This window comes from Talpa europaea (assembly GCF_964194135.1).
Source record: "Talpa europaea genome assembly, chromosome: X".
Taxonomy (NCBI): domain Eukaryota; kingdom Metazoa; phylum Chordata; class Mammalia; order Eulipotyphla; family Talpidae; genus Talpa; species Talpa europaea.
The window spans coordinates 22866543-22884447 of record NC_140081.1 but is presented as its reverse complement, the minus strand read 5'-3'; the positions used below and the strand labels follow the sequence as shown (position 1 = coordinate 22884447).

General features: G+C 39.8%; 1 protein-coding gene across 1 annotated transcript in view; it reads right to left on the bottom strand.

The window, feature by feature from the left end:
* The window catches only part of PRRG1 (proline rich and Gla domain 1), a gene marked incomplete at both ends in the record, with an annotated part of 99771 nt that overhangs the window by 31095 nt on the left and 50771 nt on the right, over window positions 1-17905 (bottom strand). Inside the window, one exon of the mRNA XM_084258893.1 lies at window positions 6199-6359. Within this exon, the coding sequence (XP_084115019.1) occupies window positions 6199-6359 (161 nt within the window). The remainder of the gene's footprint in view (window positions 1-6198; window positions 6360-17905) is intronic.

Here is a 17905-nt window from a genome sequence, read left to right as displayed (position 1 = left end):
GGCCGTTTGCCAGGCACACGGCCCCAGCAATAAGGAAGTGAAGTATGTTCACCAGGACAGGAGCCAGCTGGGGAAAGGGTCAAAAAAGTTCAATGCAGAGTCGTAACTCCTATTCCCGGAACGGAACTGTGTTTACGGGGAAGTTTCTTCTGGAATCTCAGGAAGATGACTCCACCTCCCACCCAACATATAGTGAGGCCCCCTGCAGAATTAGTGGTCGCCTAGACGGGGCTAGAGCATACCAGTTAAATTAGAGACATCTGTCTCTTTTCCTCATCCTTCCTGCAGGTCCTCAAAATAGCAGAGAAGAGAGAAATAGGAGAGGTAAAGTTTAAAGAGCGAATCATGCCATTCACCTCACTCCATGGTCTTAAGGTCAAGGCCTAACAGTAACTGGAGAAGTAGAGGTGGAAAAGGTGAACATAAAGTGAATCCAACATTGAAGTTTTCTTTTTTTCTTTTTTTAAAGATTTATTTATACAAGAGCTGGGATACAGGCCAGATGTGCGGGAGGGTGAGAGGATTCACCAGAGACAAGTTTTAAAAAGAGACTGGATAAGAGTTTTGATGTCAACAGTGCCTAGCAAGGAATGAGATCTGTGTCTTAGGAAAAGGAGTTTAGACAGTCAAATGAGAGTGAATACACAATGCAGGGTCTTTTAAAATACTTATTTATGTGACCTTATGCTCTGGTGCAATGATGCCACAAAATCCTTGGATTTTCACCAGATCCATTAGAAGAACTATTTGATTAATTCTGACAAGAAATACTGATGAGCTCTCACATTCTCCATGTGCCTTCAGTCTAACTATGGGTAAGTAACTTCACATTTGGAAGATAACCAGGGCATCCCTAACTAGATGTTACTGTCTACAATATGCAGTTATGTCAGACACATAGTGCAGATGATTCTACAAGTGACAAAAAAATGGACCTGTCAACCCCACCCGTATACCCAGTCTCTGAAAGCAGGTCTGAAAAGGTTAATGGCACTGAGAGGAAACCTGCTGAGGGAGCTTCAGGTCAAGTTTAAGAGACTGTCAGCAAGGGATTGGAAGACCGAGCACTGATAAAATGGCCATCTTACCCAAAGCGATATATACAGATTCAATGCAATCCCTATCAAAGTTTCAATGGCGTTCTTCGAAGAAACATAACAAACATTACTAAAATCCATATGCAACTACAAATGACCCTGAATAAGTACAGCAAGCCTGACAAAAAAGCAGTATCACACGCCCGGACTACAAACTATTCGACAAAGCTATAATAATCACAACAGTATTATACCGGGCCAAAACCAGATATACACACCAATGGAATAGAATTGAGAGTGCAGAAATAAACCCACACCTGTATGTGTGGTTAATCAGTGACAAAGGAACCAAGAATACACATTGAGAAAGGAAAGCCTTTTCAATAAATGGCGTTGGGGAAACTGGACAGCCACATGCAAAAGAATGAAACTAGACCACTATCTCACACCATACACACCATTTAATTTAAAATGGATAAAATATTTGGCTATAAGACCAAAATCATAGAATACATTGAATAAAACAGACAAAACACTCCACAACGTTGGCCTCAGTGCTGTCTTTGGGGACTCAACTCCAATGGCAAAGGGAATGAAAGCAAAAACAAATGAAACTACATCAAACTAAAAAGTTTCTGCACACGGAAGGAAACTGTCATTAAAATGAAAAGACACTCTACTGAATGGGAGAAACTACTTTTTTTTTAAAGATTTATTTATTTATACAAGCACTGGGTACATTCAGAAGCACGGAAGGTGAGAGAATTCACCAGAGCGGGAAACAGAACAGGTAGACTGATGAAATACACTGCTAAGGGGAGCAGCAGGCGGCAGGAGAGGTCTGCACGCCATGTGGGACCCATGTGGGGATCGAACCAGTGCTGCAGAGACTGTGGTCAGCTTCACAGCCCAGCGCGCAACCACTGCACCACCGGGGAGGCCCTGGGATAAACTATTTTACACATTGTACATCCCACAAGGGGTTAGTATCTAAGATTTATAAAGAACTTATACCCTACAACTCAACAAGAAGAAAATCATCCAATCCAAAAAATGAACAGAAGGTCTGAATACACTTCTCCAGAGAAGGCATACAGATGACCAACAGACACAGGAAAAAAATCATCATCATCACTGTCAGGGAAATGCAAGTCAAAACCACAGTGAGATATCAGCTCACGCCTGTGAGAATGGCTCAGCTCTAAAAGACAATAAACAACAAGGTAAGGGTCTGGAGAAAAAAGAACCCTCACACACTGTTGATGGGAATGTAAACTGGTCCACCCTCAATGGAAAACAGTATGGAGGCTTCTCAAAATATTCAAAGTAGGAATACCATACAACTCAGCAATTCCACTCCCAAGTGTCTATATGAAGAATACAAAAACACTGCTTTGAAAGGATACATGCACCCTGATGTTCACTGCAGCACTGTTTACAATAGCCAAGATATGGAACAATCAAGTGCCTAACAACAGATGAGTGGATAAAGAAAATGTGGTGCATATATACACAATGGAATACTACTTACTCAGCTATTAAAAAAAAAATGAAATCTTGCGATTTGCAACACATGGATGAAATTAGGAAGGGAATTACATTAAGTGAGAAAAGTAAGGAGAAAGTCAAATACCAGATGATTTCACTGCTATCTGGAATATAATAAAACAAACAAGGCGCAGACAAAACCAAACCAAAACAAACCCTTGGATTCTGAATGCAGAGCTGAAGTTATGGAGACAGGTAAGGGGAGGAAAGCAAAGGCAGGAGAGGGCCTAATTGACTGTAGTTGAGGATTACTGGTACTTTGGTGGTGGGTGTGGTCCGGTAACATATATTTGAGGAGCTGTGAACCCGTACACCTAAAACACACAGTGTTGTAAATGATCTTAATAGAAATTATTAAATTATCTTAATAGAAACAAAAATAAATCCTTCCTTGCACTGACCTAAAAATAAGGAATGTTGGGCCTCCCCGGTGGCACAGTGGTTGAGTGCTGGGTTGTGAAGCTGCCCGCAGCCTCTGCAGCACTGGTTCGATCCCTGGCCACCGGGTGAGGGTCCCACATGGCACAAAGACCTCTCCTGTTGCCCGCTGCTCCCCTCAGCAGTGTACTTTGATCCTTCTGCCTGTTCTGCTCCCTGCTCTGGCTCTGGTGAGTTCTCTCACCCTCCCGCACTTCTGACTGTACCCAGTGCTTGTATAAATAAATAAATCTTTAAAAAAAAAAAAAAGGAATGTTTGGGGTTGATGAATTTGTTTGCTATCTTGTGATGAAAGTTTCACAGGTATATACATAGGTCAAAACTTACCAAATTATATACCTTAACTATGCATAATTAACTATGCCAATTCTAACTCAAGTAAGGTTTAAAGAAATCAACAGCTTACACATACTCAAATAACATGCAGTTACAGTATGTCATGGAAAGGAACACCCCATTTACAACAGCAACAAAACAACACTTTGGAATCAAATCTAAGAAATAGGTTAAACCTGTATGATGAAAACTATAAAACATGTCTGAAAGACAAAAATGTTGACTTCAACAAATAGAAACCTCTTCTTGGAGAGAGTGATTTAGTACCTTAAAGATGTCAGTTTCCCTTAGGTTAATTTACAAATGATTTTTACCAGGATTTTTTTCAGTGACAGATTATTCTGTTGGGACCTAGACAAATACTATGATTTATATGGAAAAACAGGCATGAAAAGAACAGCTCACAAAGCACTGAAAAGGAAGAGCTTATAAGGTGAACTAGCTCCAATTTATTCTAAAAATCAAAAATCCTCTATAAAACAGTGTGGTACTTGATGTTTGAGCAGAATAATGGCTCAGTGAACTAGGATATAAAATCCTGAAATTGACTCAGCACATATTGAAATCAGCTATAACCTAAAGAGGAACTGGAATGATGGGGACAAGGAGGGGCTGCATAATAAATGGTGTTTGGACAACTAATAGCAATGTAAAAAAAAAAAAAAAAAAGCAGATCCATAACTCACACAATACCCAAGAATGAACTGTAAGTGCATAAGAGATCTAAATGTAAAAACTTAAAAATATTAGAAGAAACTGTATGGATTTCTCTATAACCAGGTTATAGGGGAATGGTTTCTATTATATCTAAGTAGGAATTCAACAAAATATGGATTTATCACTACAATAAAATTGTTTAAAATTTGCATAGGAAAAATCCATATGCAAAGTCAAAATATAAATGACAACTGCAAGGAGATAGTTGAAGCATATGTCACCAATAAAGGTTAGTATTACCAACACACTTTTTAAAAATTTGATTTAAAAAATAACAACAATGGACTACAGTTTATAACTCACTGAATAAAAGTCCATATTGATACATGAAGGGAAAGCTTCCACCTGTAGAATGTTCTGTGTATAACAAGTACACAGAAAATGATGGAGTTAGAAATTCACTTCAGCAACTTTTAATTGATTCAATTAAGAATCATCACTAGCAGAAGTTAAAACTAGTGGGTAGAAGAGTTTGGTGAACAATAAAATAGGAACATAGTTGTCAAAATATTTTTCACTAAAGTACTTACCATTCCGGGCCTCTCTGGTGGCGCAGGGGGTTGGGATGAAGCCTATGGAGCTATCTGCAGCTACTGCAGCATGAGTTCGAGCCCCAGCCAGGGAGCTACCCACAAGGCGCAGCAGACCTCTGCTGACTCACCCGCTGTTACCCTCAGCAGTGTATTTCAGGCAATCCGCCTGTTCTATTCCTCACTCTGTCTCTGGTGAATCCTCACACCCCCCACACCTCTGACAAGTACCCCAGTTCTTGTATACATAAATAAATCTTTACAAAAATAAAGTACTTACCATTTCTTTGAAGGATAATGATGAGCTGTAGGACAAAGTCATTAGCTTTGTAAAAACCATATCAGAATATCTAAATTTACATTCTTAAAAAAAAAATTCTCTAAGTTTTAAATACCTGAGCCAGAGTGCATTAAAAACTGCATGTTACAAAACACTACACTACAGTCATTTTTCCTCATTAAAAATTATAGGCCAGAGGGATATGTATCCAAATCATACAACTGGTGGTGGTAAAAATTCCAACAATTTCTGTTTTACTATATTTTAAATTTCCCTTTATACAGTTAATGATTTAATTTTATAAAAAGAGAAAACATAAGCATGTGAAATAATATCAACAAGGACAAAGCAAAAGTAGAAGAATAAAAAAGTTGGAAAGAAATGAAAACACCAACGATACCTTGTGACTGCATGATGGGATTGTGGATGTTTCTTTTTCCCAGTTTATAACTGTGATTTAAGTATGATTTAAGGACAATGATGCTGTTTATCAATTTATCAACTAATTTTGCTTTGCTGTGCACACTGCAATCGAGCAACAATGGTTCTCTGATCTTTCCTTGACAAAGGCTTTCCATTTAACCCTGGATCCTTCTCTACCAAACAAGCACTCAAACCACCGCCCCCCCCTCAATCCCTTTTGAAAAACTTCTGTAATCACTGATCTTCAGACATATCTGATGTCTCTTCTGTGCACTGGACATCATTTATCTAGTATTCCGCTCATACCTTTATATAATGGTCACCTCTGGCAATGTCATTGCCAGCTGTGGGGCAGTTCTATAGAATTCCCACCACTGCCTAGTGCTCCCTCATCCCTGCTCTCCTTGAGGAGCTCACAGCCCAGAATAAAGAGGGGTGAGGAGACTATTCTCACAGATTGGGGAGGGAAGTACTGTCAGGTCTTTTCTTTGGTGCAAGAAGTAAACATCTGGAAGCAGGGCCCCCGTCTATTAGCTTCCTCCACACTTTCTCTGGCTGGGCAGAGTAAGGTCATGGCTGCTGATGTTATCTGTAACATTCCCAGACGAAGCCCCTTGTGACACAGATGCTCACTCCTTGCTAAGATGATACGTCTCAGTTCAGCAGAGCCCAGTGGAAGTGGGGTGCTCAAACACAGACCAACATGCAGGAGGTGATCCTAGCTCTCCGGCCCACAGAGATTTCCTAGCTGGGTGCTCCTTACAGAGTCCTTCCCTAGGGGTGTTCCCATCGGGTAGCAATGCACACATTTGGGAATACAGATTTCACAAAACTTCAAAAAGGTAGGCAAATCACTGAAAGTTGTTTCTAAAATTGCCAGAATACTTACAGTTTTTTCATTATTTTCAAAAGCCTCCCTCGCTTCTTCAAATGTGCAGACTTCTTCTTTGCATTCGCGCTCAATGTTGCCCTGTCGTATTTCTTCAAAAAGCCCATTGGCTCTTGGGTAGCGTTTCAATACTGAATTAGCTTTTTCTCCTGTGAGGAAAACTAAAGAGAGAATAATAAGCATAAAAGTGTAATTTAAAAGCTACTTGCAAGGTTAATATACACCCTGAAAGCTGCTAGGCGCTCTTTAGAAAACAAGGCGCTGAAGTTAACAATTAGCTCTACCCCTCAGGCTGCTCTCTTCCTGGGGGGGGGGGGTGGGGGAGAGACAGGTCCTTGCAGCAGCAGATGTCCTGGCGGGGAAGGTGACATCACTGACCATGTTCTATCCAGACTGTTGCACACCCCTGCCAGCCGGAGGGCGGGGGGTTATTGGAGTTATACCTCCACTGACACTCATTGCTCTGAGTGGACACCCCGAGGCATTCTGCGCTGGATAGCAGCAAGCAAATCAAAATCCAGTCTCTAGACCACCAGACTTTGTCCCCCTAACTAAAAATAAATAAAACTCCAACTGACTTAGGAAACCCTTATTCGTGTGGAAAGAAAATGTGACATAACATTAAGGTGTCAAGATAAATGTGCTAAAATCTATTCCAAGGGAGAGCTTGTACTTTTATTCTAAATGTACGTACGTGACAGATAGTGTAACATGCTGACACACCTAACCCCATTCCAGTCTTTCAGAAAAAAAAATATTCTTCCTAATAAGATATTGCACATGAACAATCAAAATGCACACCCAACATACCCTGTATGTTTATTTTTACTTATATGTGTATACATATATTGCATCACTGTTCATTTTTGTACAACATATGCTTGTCTGCTTTCTCCTTTTAGGCATATCCCCCATAAAATTCCCACCCCCAATTCACCCAAGAACCATCACCATAGTCCCTTGTGCTCGTCGATCCCCTGTTTTGATCCTTCTTCCTCCCCTCCCTTGCAGAATATCTCTGAATTACAGGTTATTTTTGTTTTTTTAATTTATTATTATTTTTTTTCCTGACCCTTTATTTGGTTTCCCCTCTAGTCCTCCTATAAGTATACCCTGTATGTTTAAAAGGTAATCACTGTAATATACTTGTAGGGAACTCTTTTGTATGAAAAAGATACGCCAAAGCAAATATCAAGAAATTAATATAAATTTGGCCATAATTCACTAATGAAAAATTTGTTGAATGCAATTAAGTTAAATCTATTGTGACACTTTAATACGTTCAACCACCCTTCAGAAGAAATTCCTCTATGTGACTTAACAGGAATTTTTTATAAACATTCAAAATGCACATTTAAAACACCCATTAAAATAAATTAAGGCAACCACTATATGTATGCTTATGAGAAGTCATTTTTGTTTTTATATATGGATTCATTTAAAACGATAATACATTTTTTTAATAAGTGCCATGCTTGTTTAAAGAAATAAGTACAATGATAGGAGAATCTAATTTCTGCTAATGCAAAGAAATCCCAAACTTCCCTGATCTGATAGGCTTTTGACAGGGAGAAGGTATATAAAAGATCTTTAAAAAAGTTTTTTTTTTTTAAAAAGGACATTTTGAAGTAAATGAAAATCAGTAGATAATTGTTTAAAAATGGCAACAGGAACAATGAATTTAAGGATTATTACATTATAGAAACGTAGAAATGTGTGCTCCATTTTATAGAAGATAGAGATTCATTACATAGGATAACTTCAAGTATGCAAATTGAAAACAGGGAGCTGGCACTGACACTAGGTAGAAAGCTGTGGTAGGCCTTTTCCAAGTGTTCCTTCCTTCTGTCGCTCAGAGGGTAACCGTCTATTAAATGCATCGGAGTCCCAGAAATTCATTACAAGATGTCTTTAAAAATAAACATTGTGGCAAATGTTATGAAGGTAACAAAAAGGGTGCTGTTGAGTTGGAGAAGAGTGGTGGAACTTTCTATCAGCATTTCTCACAGTTCAGCAGCATCACTATGGCCTAGAGGACTTATCGCACAGCTTGCTGGGGCTAGCTCCCAGACTTTCTGATTCCAGGTCCAGGGTAGGGCCAAAAAGATGTATTTCCAGTATCTTGCCAGGTAATGCTAGGTCGCACTACCCCAATTTGAGAATCACACCCAAATGAGAGCGCCTTAGAAAACCAGGTCTGAGGAGGGTGTTTATGGAATGCTGGGATTAACAAGTTTAACAGTATCTTTTACTGCATACCATTGCAGGAGTCTCTCTCTCTCTCTCTCTCTCTCTCTCTGAAAATCTCCAGGAAAGGAAAATGGCACAGGCTTTTGTCATATGTATTTGCCTACAAAACCCCTTTTCAGAGATGATTCACTGAATTAACAACTTTCTGGGCACAGGGCCTATTATGCCCTCTGAAATGACATACAGTTCTCCCACCGATGCATAAAAATAGTAACTGATTTCCCTTGAGGGTTCCTTTTCCAGCACAAACATGTCCAGTTCCTTCATCTGTTGATCAAATAAAATGGATAACAATCTCTACACAACCTTTATCTCATAAAATACTGTGTCTTACACTGTGTGTAATGCTGCTTGTGTCGTCTGACCAGTGCAAAACTGATCCGGTCAAACCGTTTCCCTTGTTTTTAAATGCAACAGATAACAGCAGTGCAGTGTAAGATATCCCTAGCTTTGGGGACATCTGTGTATTGAGCTTTTAAGAGAGGGAAAAAATGAAAATCTCTTAAAAGAAAATAATTTTCTTAAATGCTATCCAGATGGAAAAGGCGGGGAGGGTGAAGGAAAGCAGGCTCTTTCAGAAGGTGACACAACTCTATGCTAATGTAGCAGGACACAGATCTTTGACTCCCAGCCTAATCACATCCCAAGAACATTCCACAAACACCCTGTGTGCACTGTGTGTGTGTTGGGATGAAGGTAACATAAACTGGACTAAGCAACTAGATTTTATCTCATGCCTTGTCTGGCCAGTAAGACGAGGCGATCTGGAGTGAGAATCTGACTGGTAGGAAAGAGCTTATCAGAGATTAATAATGCCTGCCATGCATCAGGGAATAGGAAGTTGTGGCAGAATATTTAACATCTAAAAAATCTGGTAATCCAATGGGTACTACCAGAATGAGGATGCTTTCAATGTGAAAACAAAAAGGTGAGAGGAGCAGCTTAAGACTTAAAGGGTGAGATCAGACTGCGTCTTCTAAAAACAGAAGACAATTTCCAAGATTCAGGGCCTTGCGGTTGGGCTGACACAACCACAGCAGTGATATCTGAAACTCAGGTTCACCATTTCCCTCTATCTCCTTCTCATCCTATTGTGTGAGCTCACCCACAGCTGTCAGGAGTCACGTGTACACCTTCATCAGCGATCACATGATGTGACAAGTAAACAGAACGTAACCGTACCTGGGGAACATGACATATATATATGAACAGATTTGGGGGTAGGATAAGGAGAAAATGGAGAAAGAAAATCCAGGTACAGAGCTACTAACAACAGATGAGTGGATCTAGAAGATGCGTATGTGTACTCAGTGATCAAAAAAGATAAACTCAAGCTGTTTGTGGCAACATGGTTAGAGATGGAAGGAATTATTCTTTCTTTTTAAAAGATTTATTTATTTATGCATACAAGAGCTGCAGTATAGGCCAGAGGCATTGGGGGGGGGGGTGAGAGGACTCACCGGAGACAGAGCTGGGAGCAGAACAGGCGGAGCTACTGAAATACACTGCTGAGGGGAGCAGTGGGCGAGGCAGGAGAGGTCTCCTGCGCCATGTGGGTCAGCTCCCTGGCTGGGGATTGAACTCGTGCTGCAGTGGCTGCTGACAGCTTCATAAGTGCTGAGACTTAACCCCTTGCGCCACCAGGGAGGCCCCTGGAAGGGATTATTCTAAGTGAGTCAGAAGGAGAAAGATAAAAACTGGATGGTTTCACTAATATGTGGAATCTAAAGAAACCAAACAGAGGATCAGAAAAAGACAAACTGTAAGCCTGGCCCTTGAAAGACTGTAGATCTGAGGCATCAGGGAAGGGTGGGGTGGAAGGAGAGCATGCTGGAGTGTGTTGGAGGATTGTGGGCATGTTGGTGGTGGGAGAACTATGGTGACACACCTGAAAGAACTCCTAAAATGTGAAAATTAAGTTTCCACTGTTACCAAAAAAAAAAAAAAAGAAGGAAGGAAAAAAAGCTATCACTAGGTTAAGAAATAATGAGATCATGCATTAGTGGTTGCAATACTTTGGAATGTACATTCCTTTGCTCCCCACACCCCCCTGGAAAAAACAGCTGCTTCAAGGATACAGCTTTGATAAAACATGTTGTAATGTCAAATATGTTGTTGAGACTATCTGCACTGCACATGTAACTGAAGAGTTAAAGCCTCTGTTTTAACTCTTTAAGATTTGGTGGGGCAAATGGGGTACAGAAAAAAGCCTTGTCTCGCAGCCTCCCAAGACAAAGCCTCGAAAGTTCCCTTGTTCATTAAAACTGCTGCCTCAGCTCTTCCCTCCAGCTTGAGTCTGTGCAAGCAGCGTCCTCTTCTCCTTTCCTTTCTTTTATATAATAAACCTGCCCTTTTTGATATTAAAAAATTGCTATATCAATAAATATGAAAAAGGGCCTCCCCAGTGGTGCAGAGGATTGAGCGCGGCGCTGTGGAGCTGTCTGCAGCCTCTGCAGTGAGGGTTCAATCCCGGCCGGCCAGCTGGGGAGCAACCCACAGGGTGTGGCAGACCTCTCCTGTCTCGCCCGTTGCTCCCCTCAGCAGTGTGTTTCAGTCAATCTGCCTGTTCTGTCCCCCGCTCTGTCTCTGGTGAATCCTGTCACCCCCCCCCCACACACACACACCTCTTGCCTTTACCCCAGTTCTTGTATAAATAAATCTTTAAAAATAAGTAAACATGAGAAACACAAACACACACACAAATCTGCTGCCTACCAGAGAGAACAAGTGTACAAGAGCCCGAGAGACTGAATGGTGGCAACAGGAAGGAAAGGGATAAACCTGGAATATGCAGTGACTGCCCTCCATACCCCCTGTGCGCCTTACTCCCCATACCAGTCGCACCGTTCTCCAAATAGGTTCTTTTGTGCCGCCATACTTTTGTAGCTAACATTTCCTCTGCCCAGTGAACTTTGATTCCAGTCAGCTAGAATGTGCTCTAAAAGCCTTCCCCCGATTCTACTCTCCACCTCACCAGACAGAGCTGTTATGAACTCTCACTAGTCATGTGTACTTCGATAAGAGTAATCAATTAAATAAATGATCTTGACTTTTGGAAGCCTATCTGGCTCCCCTCTCAAAACTACAAGCTTCTTGGGGACAGGGCCCATGTATTATTAATATTTTGATCTCACTGCTGTCTTTAATAATAGCTAGTAAAGAACTTGGTACAGGACAGAATTCCTAAGTGTGGAGTAAATGAAAATGTAAAGTGGGAGAAGCTTGCAGACTGGATGACTAGAAGCTGGGAAACCACCTCCTATTAATCTGATGGTGAAATTAATACATCTATAGTCATTTCTAGTGAGACAGCACTGGTGTATTCTTTTCTTTGCGAAAAAACCTACCTTTTGAAATCTATAAAAATACTTCTACTTATAACCCTCCTCCCTGCCACCAGTGGAGAAGACAGGTTTTTGTTCTGTAAGAACCACTTGATTTTCCTTAGTAATTAGGCAGAAAAGGAGTAACTGGACACCTGCTCTCCTTCGAAGACAGCACGGACAGATGCTTTATGACCTGCCAAGGAACTAGCAACTTGATTTCCAACGTGTGCACCGAGGGCCTCCAAGGTCATACAAAAAAATTCCTAGAAAATATATAGATATTTTACATTTTTGAAGGAAATGCTTTGATGCTAACCATCTGTGGAATACCACACAAACTACTAACAGTTTAGACAGTACTATGTATTTCTTCCTTTGTAAAGCTGGATTTTCAACTGTGGATTAAAAAAAAAGTGCTGTGTGAAAAATCAATGTGGAACAGGAAACGGAGGTGGCAGTGTCCAATCTGATTCCAAGCTTTTAGAAGCTGCACAGTGCCCAACAGACATACACAGCCCATTAGTAAGAAATGCCATGGCTATATGACTCAGCTAAAAATACTGCTTTATTTCAATTTATATATAATAGCTATTCCAATGGCTACTAAGCTGTCAGGATGTAAATAAGTTTTTTGAACCTAATTGCTTAATACCTAATTAGCAGGTATTTCTTTTGGCCTATGGTTGGTATGGGGAAAGTCACTGTGACAACTAAGACTACTACAACCTTAGGAAGCTCTCACCTAGGGGTTCTGGCCACTGATGGAGTCTCGACACTGTTCTCCCAAATCCATTTTTCACCCCGAGCTTGAATGGACCAAGAAATTTTTTTCTCGAGGAAAGAGACTGAAATCCCTTTTGAAAGTTCCAAGTTACTGAAATACGACACATGATCATGGTGGCCCCTGGAAGAACTACAGCTAGCAGAAAAAGAAGACTATAGTCTCTGACGTCGCCCAGTCATATCACTCAAATATATGCTATACCTTAGTAGCCCTTTCCCTAAAATTAGTCACTCTGATTCTATGAGCTTGCCTGGGGACTGAACCAACAGGACCACTAAATAGGTGAAACATGGAGAAATCAGGCTTCCTGTACTATGGAGTAAGGATGGAATTCAGGTTAAGTGAAATGTTGAGGAGACAGATGCCCTCCCCTTTTCTCAGCACTGCTAAAAATGACTACCAATCTAGCTGGGGCAATCTATGCCTCAGTTACTAGTCATTCCTCTTGCGTCCTTGGATCTGTTCTGGTTACCAGACATTCTGGTTTCGGGGGGGGCCTGACTTATGTAAAACTGCATATGATCAACAGCAGCATGACTATCAAGAGCAACAGAGAATGGGATCTTTCTACAAGTAAACTTAACTTTCTGTTATGTTTTCAATGCCAGAGTCAAGGTGTACTCCTGTAAAACTGTGCAATCTTAGAGTTCTCAAATTTTCCATGGGAGCAGGACTGGTCAGGCAAGGAAAAAGGCATTCTTGTATTACCAGGGACTATGGTTGTTTCAAGTAAGTAACAGATGTGATCTCACTGAAATCCCAAGCTTGTTCTGTGGTACACCCCAATCGTACATTTAGAAAGAAAATGTATTGTTAAAGCAAACAGCAATGTGAGGAAAGCAAAGTCCCCAAGTTTTCCTTCTTCACCTGGAAAGTTGGAATAACACCACCAATCTTCTAGTTATAAATGATGTAATGTACGCAGAGTGCTTTGCTTATGACTTGGCAAAAAACAGATGCTCAATAAATATTATTGATAGTATGACTCATTGTCAGTCATGAAAGGAAAAACAAGAGACTTACCAATTTGAAAATGCAAATACACTTAGAATATACAGAATAAACAAGTACGAACAGGGTTAATTTGCAGTGAGTCTATATGCTTAACTCCAGGAATACCTGGGAGTGTGGTCCCCTTGGTCAAGTTAGAGATGAATGTGCCAGCTTTATAAAGTGCTACTGAAACTCTAAAACACACTTGGAGGCGCTCTCTGCTAATTTGTCAATACTGTACATTGACAATGTATACATTAATGGTTTGCATCTGATTTAATCGATTACATGGCCTACATGACCAGCAGGGTATCAAAGATTCTCAGTAAACTTGGCTCTTCTGAAACCAGTTATTTTATACATATTTTGGTAGTTCACAATTAGAAGACCAAGTGTACTCTGTGAGACTAAAAATGGCCTTAGCTATCATTCCGCTGCACTGTACCACTAAACACTATTAACACCTGAGAGAATCTCATAGTTCCTTTCAATTCTCTAATGCCATGTGGTGGCTATAATACACTTCAATGATTCATAAATATTTGGGGTGACTATCATGAAATTAAAACATTTCAGAAATATTCTTTACCATAGCTTATATGCTTACTTTCATTCACTTCAAAGTTTGATCAAATGAAGTATGATAGTCTATCAACATCAGAATTTTAATAAAAGCCCACAAAGAAGCTGTTAAGGACAAATGAAAATTACACACATGGCAGATACATGTGCTTAGAGGTACAAATTACACTGGAGAGTTAAATTATGTTCTGCTGATTCTTAGGTTACTTGTGAGTTGAGGTAGCTTGCCTTATTTTACATAACCTTTGTGAGTGTTTAGTAATACATCATTTATGCAGAAGTCGCTCAAAACCAAACACAGTCTCACGAACTTAGGAACAAGAGATGACCACGGCCATGCAGTATGATTTATGCTTTACCTCCAGGGGAGGCCCAACCCTCTTAGATTGATCAAGAATAGTCATTCAATCCACATACACAAGAATGACTATGAGACTTGAAAGGCTCACTGGACCTTGGAGCTGAAAAGTAGAAGGTGCAATGGTGGACTGAATTAGATCAACACACTGACAGCAACAAGTGAAAACTGATTACTCCGAACACAAGAGAAAAGAGAGAAGGCCCTTTGAAAGCTATTTCGAGTAGCCTCTAACTCCCTTACATTAACATTTTCCAAAGCTGTAGGCACCAATGATCATGTATATTAATGATTGAGTCACCATAAGAGGGCCGTATGGTGTTTAGGATATAATTTCAGAAAGCAGCGAACATATATGATTTATTTTCAAATGAATTCCATATAAAATAGTTTTAAATAAGTTTCTTGATACTTATTTAAAAGGTGAGCATCGGCCATCTGCAACTGTGTCCCTTCAAATGGAAAGATTGTTCCTAGGAGGTGTTGTGTAAATGCTGATGTACTGTAGACTGAACCCGAGTCCACATACAGAGTAATAAGTTATTTTTCTTTCTGAATGAATCTCTGCTATGTTATTTAGTTGTGGATTTCTCACAAAAGACTGGATGTGCCAAGTTATTGTCTTTTATGAGAATTCCATTTGTCAAATGAAAACTGCCTGTGAGACCACCTTGTTGAAGTCAAAGAAAGCTGATATCCATTCGCTGCTTTCACCAACCATGGAGAAAGGCAAATGAAACTGCAGGAAGAGAAAAAAGTGGTATGGTGAAAAGGTCCTGAACTTCTAGTCAGGATACTGCAGATTCCTGTTCCAGCTCGGGAGCTAAGTGCGCTACATGATTCTGTATTTGTTGCCTAATTTCTCTGAGCTGGTCTCCTAATTTGTGAAGCTAAGGTAAGGTATTGTATATGATTTCTCAGGTTCTTCCCGTTTCAGCTGTACTGAGTTTTATAAATGAAAAGGATTTTGTTAAGTGAGAATAGTATATCACATCCAGATCCTTTGGGATCTGAATACACTACTTTCAGCCAAACCATCACCTACCCCGGTGAAGAACAAAAATTTAAACAAGAAAATCAACAACACACCTTCCCCACCCAACCTTGTACTCAGTTAAAAAACAAAACAAAACCCAGAAAACCTTATAAAGTGCCACACTCACAATTCCTTGTTTTCCTGCTTTTAAGCTGTTTTTATATTTTTCTTTACTCAGTTGAGCATGCATAGAATGCCTTCAGGTTTTTTATTCTGCTGAAGTAGGTGTTAAATAGGTATTTCTTATCATAGATTGATGGAAATAACTTTCCCTGGGAAAACAAGCATCACGTTCTGAAGTGACATTTCACTTACTGAAAAACAAAATTATGCAAATGGAAAGATGCTATTTGAATCACTCTCCAACTACTTAGGAAGGTGGTAAAACAGAATGCTTCCAAATTTATTTCACTAATGCAATCAATTTATGGAAATTAAAGATTAACTTTTTCATAGCAGGTAGGTTTATATTTCAGATTTTGTATGGGAGTGTTCATGTGCCCAACCAGGTTGTCAGAAACTTGTAATTAAGTGAGAATGGCATGTAGCATATGCTTACACACGAATTAGGGAGCTGAAACCCATTCAAGAATGCAGATATTTAAAAAGTAACTTGAAGTTACAGGACTAAGTAACAGTAGAAAGTCTAAGGATTTGAGAGAAGAGATAACTGCTATCAATATCTTCAATATCCTGAACCTGTTCTTTAAGATAATGGGGAGATTAGGATCACTACCTAAGACATTTAAAAAAAAATGTATCTTTGTGCTACTGGAAGCATGCAATGAAATGTCAAATGATAGCAGACAGGTTTCCAGGAATAAGTGTGGATAAAATGCCAGAAATGGATTTCTATGAGAGAAGACAAAAGAGGTAATATGCAACTACAAAGTCAATATTCTTGAAAAACAGAACATGGTTCCCCCAGAGTGACTCTAACTAACTCAATAGGGCTTTCTAAAAACCAGTTTTAGATCATACTCTCAGATGTCCTGTCTAATGAATTTATGTCTTGTAAGGAAAAATGAGATAGAGAGAAATGGTATAACAGATTCTCCCAGAAAGTCAGGTAAAAGGCTGAATTTTCTTTGAAGGCTTTTAGTTTATAGCTCCTTGTCAGGAAGAATTTTTCATGATATGGTAGAAGACAGCAATCACATTGCTAGCAATTATATAACTGATTTAAAGGTATGACACTCTGGCACAATATTTATAGACTAGGGGCAATGCCTGACCTATAAGAAGCAAATCTATACGGAATTAGCAAATGATCAAATTTGCACTTAATTAAGCACACAATCAGGTAGAATCATCACAACAGGAGAATTCCAAAGATGGGTTATTTCTCTTTAATGATATCAGCAAGAATATCAAATTAGTCATAGTGTTTACAACTGTTAAACCATAAACCTTTCTTTTTAGCTTATGGACTCTCCCTATACTACCTACACTTCTGTCCCAAATGGAAATAACTGTAACCAATAACCCCATTCAATGGGGAGAAAATAGAATCCACCAAATAAGAAACCCAGTTTGAAATATGTGACTATGTTATGGTAACCTCAGTAGGGTGCTTCACAACTCTTCAACACTGACAGTATGATATATATGATATATATCTATGGGAAAGCTGTAATCTAGAGTTCAGGAGTGGATAATTGTGTTAATAAAATACATACTACATTAAACCGAAAAGCTACATTCCAGAGGTGGCTATTCAGAGAGCATTCAAAGATAACACTCAGGGGCCTCCCTGGGTTAAGTCTGAGCACTATGAAGCTATCACGCAACCACTGCAGCATGAGTTCGATCCCCAGCCAGGGAGCTACCCACATGGTACAGCAGACCACTGCTGACTTGCTCGCTGCTCCCCTCAGCAGTGTATTTCAGCAGATCCGCCTGTTCTGCTCCCTACTCTGTCTCTGGTGAATCCTCTCACAACCCCCGCCCCGCATCTCTAGCCTGCACCCCACCTCTTGTGTGCATAAATAAATAAAATCTTTAAAAAAAAAAAAGACAAAAAACAAAGATAACACTCAGGTATCTTTTTCTCTAGACCACAACAGAACATAATGGATTTAAGTAGTGGCATATCTTCAACAAGAATATAATGGATTTAAGAAATGGCATATTGTCGACAAATTAGTGCCTGGTTAATTAGCACATTTTAGAAATAACTTTTCACTGGTGAAATCAATGTTGTTTATATGTTAATTTTCTCTAGAAATGACAGCAGAAATTCAGGTTTTACTTCATCTGAAGGAGAGCAAGTACCCACCCTTTCCTCAGGGAACCCCTTTAGATAGCCTGGCACTTCACTGAACACTGGCAACCACCGATACAGCTCCATCCCCTCGTTTTACTGATGAAAAAACTAT